Genomic DNA, 6000 nt, shown 5'->3' with positions numbered 1-6000 from the left:
GGGGATACAGTACATTATAATCACATTCCTCTACATAATAGGTTTTTTACTCTCTGGTCTGAGCATTGTGGGTAATCTAAAGACTTACTTCTGTCAGGCCACCAACATCAAGCTCAATATCTAAGAAGGCTTTAATTAAAAAAAAGAGCTGTGCTAAGCCCTAGTACAATATCTTTTTTTTTAAGGGCAATTCTACGTTAAACTACCAAAATTGGCTTGACTACACAAGAAGGAGAGTACATTGTACAAATGACTCATCTGTATGGCCAAGACCACCAATCTACTTGATGCGAGAAACATCTGGGATCCCCTCCTCAATCCCCCCTCCTGAATCCTTTCCCCATAGGTGTTGACCTACAGATTACTGTGACTGAGAACTAGAGGAGAAAAGGATTAAGATGAAAACTGCAGGTCATCAACTTCTCCATGGGACTTTCAAGTGTCAGATCAAAGGTTCAAAGATTCAGGGGTTGTCACTCAATTCCCTTCCCCGTGCACTGGTCCCACTGGGATGAGTAAGGTGCGGTTGCTCTTTATTGTAAACTAAGAACTTATGAACTTTAGTTTTATTTGAAATACAATGTTATGGTATTGACCAATGCGTTTCCAACCTAAAGAAAAATTCCAGAGGCCATTCCAGAATCTTTTTTACATAGTTGCATTGGATCAGCTTGGACATAGTTACATTGGTCCGCTCGGTATGGGTGCCATTCAGAGAACGCTTTGCATTCTCCTAATGATGGCAAAGCATACTCTGATTGGTAGAGAAGCAGAGTGTGATGTCAGGAACCCTTAAAATAACTTCCCAGGCTCAGGGAACCCCTACTGATAATTACTATATCTACAGCCAGGGATTTTTTTTCAGCTGGAACTTGGTGGAGCTCAGTTCCACTACCTCTGGCTCAGGTCCTCTGCTCCCTGCTCACCACTATTACTTGTAAACACAGAAGTCTGGCTTTTGTGTTTACAAGAGACAGTTTGTCTCCCAACGGCTTCCACAGATCTGATCTCCTGAGTGGCACCCACTGAATGCATGATTGGGACAATGGAGATGCAGATGCCCGGGGTATATACATCTTTACATTAAAGCGGATCTTCATCCATTTTGTAAAGTTATCCCTATCATAATGCTCATCCTTAGTGCATGAATAAATGGATATTATCATTTTTTTATTATTGGAAAGTACCATTTTTTTTTTCGCAGCAGGTCCTGTCCCACCTTAGCAATTATGACATCCCTTGGACTCCTAGAATACTGGCATCATCGATCCTAGGAGTCTTCAGGCATCCTGCTATTAACAATGTGTGCCAGGCCGTGTCATGACTGCACATGCGCGAGACCAGGAGGTGCACATAAGGGTGGGCTTCACATGCTCATATCTGCAATGGCCGCTGACAGAATACCCAGAGGAGATATTTAATGAAAGATTTTAGAGGGACATAATATGAGGATGGGTTTAGGAATATCCAGAATAGATGCTGTAAGTCACAAGAATCGCAGGGATGCTTTTATCACACTTTTCGATAGGAGACTGGGGTTGATTTGCTAAAACTGGAGCATTCCTAATCTGGTGAAGCTATGCATTGTAGCCAATCAGCTTCTAACTTCAGCCTGTTCAATTAACTTTGGCAAAAAAAAACTGGAAGCTGATTGGCTACCAATGCACAGCTGTACTAGATTATGCACTCTCCAGTTTTAGTAAATAACCCCCTGTAGCTCCTCTATAATGGCTTACTCCAAAACCCAAGGATTGGTCTTCAGTGCAGTTTTTTCCTGTCTTTAAAAGCTGGATGTGACCGAATACATATGGTATCGTTTAGAGATAAGAACCCTGTTGAGCCATGGGGACCTCTCTTTCTTCCTCTACCAGGGATCCTCAAACTACGGCCCTCCAGCTGTTGCGGAACTACACGTCCCATGAGGCATTGAAAAACTTTGACATTCACAGACATGACTAGGCATGATGGGAATTGTAGTTCCCAAACAACTGGAGGGCCATAGTTTGAAGACCCCCTGCTCTAGCCTCTCAATAAGCAGAATATACAGTATATAACTTTTACCTAAGAGAGTAATTTTTACCAAAATTATAGTAGATGCTGGAAATTCCATTAGAGGTAGTGAGTCCATCAACAATGAGTGAATGTAAACATGCTTGGGACAAACAGATCTTTACTCAGATACTAAAATTAAAAAAGTAGAAAATAAAAAAAGGTGTAGACTTGATGGACCATTTGGTCTTTTTCAGTTCTGTGTAACATTATGCAATTAATATTTTGCGAAAAGCATGCAAAAGTTGGCTTAGAGAGGAAAACACCAGGGGCCGTACAGTTAAAACAAGGGGGGCTCCCGAAAAGGAAGCATACTATGTGGTTGGGGGAGGGTGCGCTAATTTGCTTCATAACCTCATGCACTACATCACATAAACAAAAGCTAAGCAGAACTATGTATATACATTCATCCTGTCTCCAGCTTGTCTTGAAGGGCCTCTCATTTCCTGGCCTTCAGCTCACGTGACATCTGACACACCGCGCAAGGTCCGCAGAAGGTGAGACACACACAGTCATTACAGATCGTGCCCTGGAATGCAAAAAGAGAAATTAGAAAGACTGTCCAAATCAGCGATTGTCAATTCACCAGTTATAGGGGGCCTCAACTGCAGCCCATTAAATCCCCAAGATTATGAAGGACTGCTGAGATACTGGTGGATGATCAGAGACTGGTGAAGGCTGGTATGGCTACAGACATGCTGTAGGACAGGCATGTCCAACCTGCGGCCCGAGGTCCGCATGCAGCCCAGAAGGGCAGCCAATGCGGCCCACTGCCCCCTGACAATTTTCTTTTTTTCTGGGGAGGAAGTTGAGTCGGGGGCAAGGCCACATTGGCTTCCAACCAACTGTAGGCAGAGGCTGCAACTGCATTGGATGGGCACGCACTGGTGAGGCTGCATTGGATGGGCATGCACTGGTGAGGCTGCATTGGATGGGCACTGATCAGGCTGCATTGGATGGGCACTGATCAGGCTGCATTGGATGGGCACTGATCAGGCTGCATTGGATGGGCATTGATCAGGCTGCATTGAATGGGCATGCACTGTTTAGGCTGCATTGGATGGGCAAATCACTGAAGTGGTCATGGTAGTTAAAGTGTCCCTTTAATATCCCTCAGAAGAAGTAAACCTCTGTATACCAATTCCATTTCAATGGTCATGCTCTAGTTGTGTTAAATTAGTGCGGAGGGGGGGAATCGAGGCAGCGCGGGAAGAGCATGGCGGCGTTTTATTACTTATATACCTTAACTATAGTATATATTTTATATGCGGCACTCAATGTGGCCCAGAGAAGCCAAAAGGTTGGACACCCATGCTGTTGGACATTGTTAGAGACTGGGAACATGTTACATGATATTGATGGAGACCAAATTCATTACGATCTCTTTACAAATTAGTGTTTCTGCTACTGGCTGCTGGGACCCGAGGATTGTATAATAAGTTCCAAGGTGCACCATGTTGTCCCATGTTACTTCCTGTGCACTGAACTGAAATCTCAGAGTTAATTAATAAAAACATATCTATTATTTACATAAATAGTGCTGGCAACTTGACTTTCTCATAAGTCTCTGCACTCAAGGAGCTTACAATCCAAAGCCGGCCATAGACGGTTCGATTCTTGGCCGGCTCATCAGGGAACGGCCAAGAGTCGAACCGCGTAAGGGCAGGCTGAATATACCCAAGTTGATCGATCAATCAACTTGAGTACAACCAACCTGTTGGATCTTACATACGATTATTGCTAGCGGCTATTATAGTCATTGTGTTCTCCCAGCAGGGATGGCTTCCCCTGCCGGGAGAACACAATGGCTCCGTGGGAGGGACTCCCCAACAAAACTGACTGTGTTGATGGGGGAATTTTCTTTCCTGTAAATGTGGTTGCGGGAAAGAAAATTGCTCCGTCTATGGCCAGCTTAAGGTTCCTATTTCACATGCATTCATACACTAGGGCCAATTTAGATAGGAACCAATAAACCTTCCAGCAGGTCTTTTGGAGTGTGGGAGCGATTCCCCCATCAAGACGAACTGTGTTTATGGGGGGAAGTCTTGATGGGGGAAAATTGCTTCATCTATGGCCGGCTTTAGATTCCTATCTCAAATTAACTAGGGTCAGCTTAGATTGGAGCCAATTAACCTTTCAGCAGATCTTTTGGAGTGTGAGGGGAAACCAGAGTACCCAGAAGAAACCCACACAAGCATAGGGAGAACATGCAAACTCCATGCAGATGTTCTGAATGGGATTCAAATTATGGACCCCAGTGCTGCAAGTTGTTTGCCCGGAGTTCCCTTTTGAACACATGAAACTAAATATGTAGCATCAAGTGTTCTCCATGGGTTGATGGAGCATATCTTTGGAAAGGTTCCACACAGTATTATCACTCATTAACAGACGTAACCACATTTTCTACAGATTACACCACAAAGAAGAACACCAATTACAAGTATGAACAGCAAAGTAAAACCCTGCTGCAAGGAGCTTGGTTAACACTTAATCCTACTTCTCTATGAAGGGAAGTAAAGTGAGAGTGGTCTGGAATTCATATTGAGGAAACCAAGAATTTGAGGCCCTAGGGCAACATTTTTTCTAGGTCCCTCTGAAGACGGCTTCAAAGGGAGAATGTAATAACAAGAAGAAAAACAAGGCTCCAATGACAGAGGACTAATTAAAAACAGGACTGGAGAGAGCACAGGGTCATTTTCCTGAATGCTTTTCCATAGCATTACAACCCTAGTTATAACGGCAAATGGCTGTTAATGCAGTTACAATGGCTACTGTCTATACATAAACTCTTTGTCTTGTCTTTGCATCCAGATATTGGGCCACTATGGGAAGCCACTATTGCAGCGCTGGGGTCCTTAGGGGGTTGCACATACACTATATTGTCAAAACTATTGGGAAGTCTGCCTTTACACACACATGAATTTTAATGATTTCCCAGTCTTAGTCCCAAGGTTCAAAATTGAGTTGGCCCACCCTTTGCAGCTATAACAGCTTCAACTCTTCTGGGAAGGCTGTTCACAAAGTTTAGGAGTGTGTCTATGGGAATGTTTGATCATTCTTCCAGAAGCGCGTTTTTGAGGTCAGGCACTGATGTTGGACTAGAAGGCCTGGCTCGCCGTCTCCGCTCTAATTCATCCCAAAGGTGTTCTATCGGGTTGAGGCCAGTCAAGTTCCTCCACCCCAAACTCGCTCATCCATGTCTATTATGGACCTTGCTTTGTGCACTGGTCCAAATCATTTGGTGGAGGGGGATTATGGTGTGGGGTTGTTTTTCAGGGGTTGGGCTTGGCCCCTTAGTTCCAGTGAAGGGAACTCTTAGGACATCAGCATACTAAGACATTTTGGACAATTTTATGCTCCTAACTTTGTGGGAACAGTTTGGGGATGGCCCCTTCCTGTTCCAACATGACTGCGCACCAGTGCACAAATCAAGGTCCATAAAGACATGGATGAGCGAGTTTGGGGTGGAGTAAAGCCCCGTACACACGATCAGATTATCGAACGATCTGTCGTCCGTTTTTTGTGGCATGCTAGTCTGATGTGGAAAGTGAAGAGGTTATTTTCATACGAATTTTCCCGTACGACAGAATTCTACTTCAGAAGTGATGTCATGTGTTGGATTGCTTTGTATGTGTTATTTCATCTTTGAGCATGCCTAGTCTTGCTCTTAAGATTTTTTTCCGTCTAAATCTGTACTAATGAGATGAAAATCGGACGTTGTTTTATGGACAACAAAAATTTTATAGCCTGCACATCAGGATTTTGTCAGCCGAAAAGTCGGAGTTGGCTGTCGATAGCACCATACTAACAATCTGAAAATCGGCAGATCGGTCGTCGGACGAATTTTCCCTTCAGATTTTCTTATCGTGTGTACGGGCCTTAACTCGACTGGCCTGTATTGAGTCCTGACCTCAACCCGAAATATATAAATATAACACCTTTGGGATGAAT

General features: G+C 43.9%; 1 protein-coding gene across 1 annotated transcript in view; it reads right to left on the bottom strand.

Annotated features, from left to right (window-relative positions):
• Nucleotides 1–2313: 2313 nt before the first annotated feature.
• LOC309567715 (cornifelin homolog A-like) overlaps nucleotides 2314–6000 on the bottom strand; it is a 51045-nt gene continuing 47358 nt past the window's right edge. The window contains exon 4 of the mRNA XM_082273158.1: nucleotides 2314–2578. Coding sequence (XP_082129284.1) covers nucleotides 2489–2578 — 90 coding nt within the window. The 3' untranslated portion in view covers nucleotides 2314–2488. The remainder of the gene's footprint in view (nucleotides 2579–6000) is intronic.

The sequence above is a fragment of the Pelophylax lessonae genome (assembly GCF_965119305.1).
Source record: "Pelophylax lessonae genome assembly, chromosome: 12".
Classification (NCBI taxonomy): domain Eukaryota; kingdom Metazoa; phylum Chordata; class Amphibia; order Anura; family Ranidae; genus Pelophylax; species Pelophylax lessonae.
This window is presented reverse-complemented; position numbering and strand designations above follow the sequence as displayed.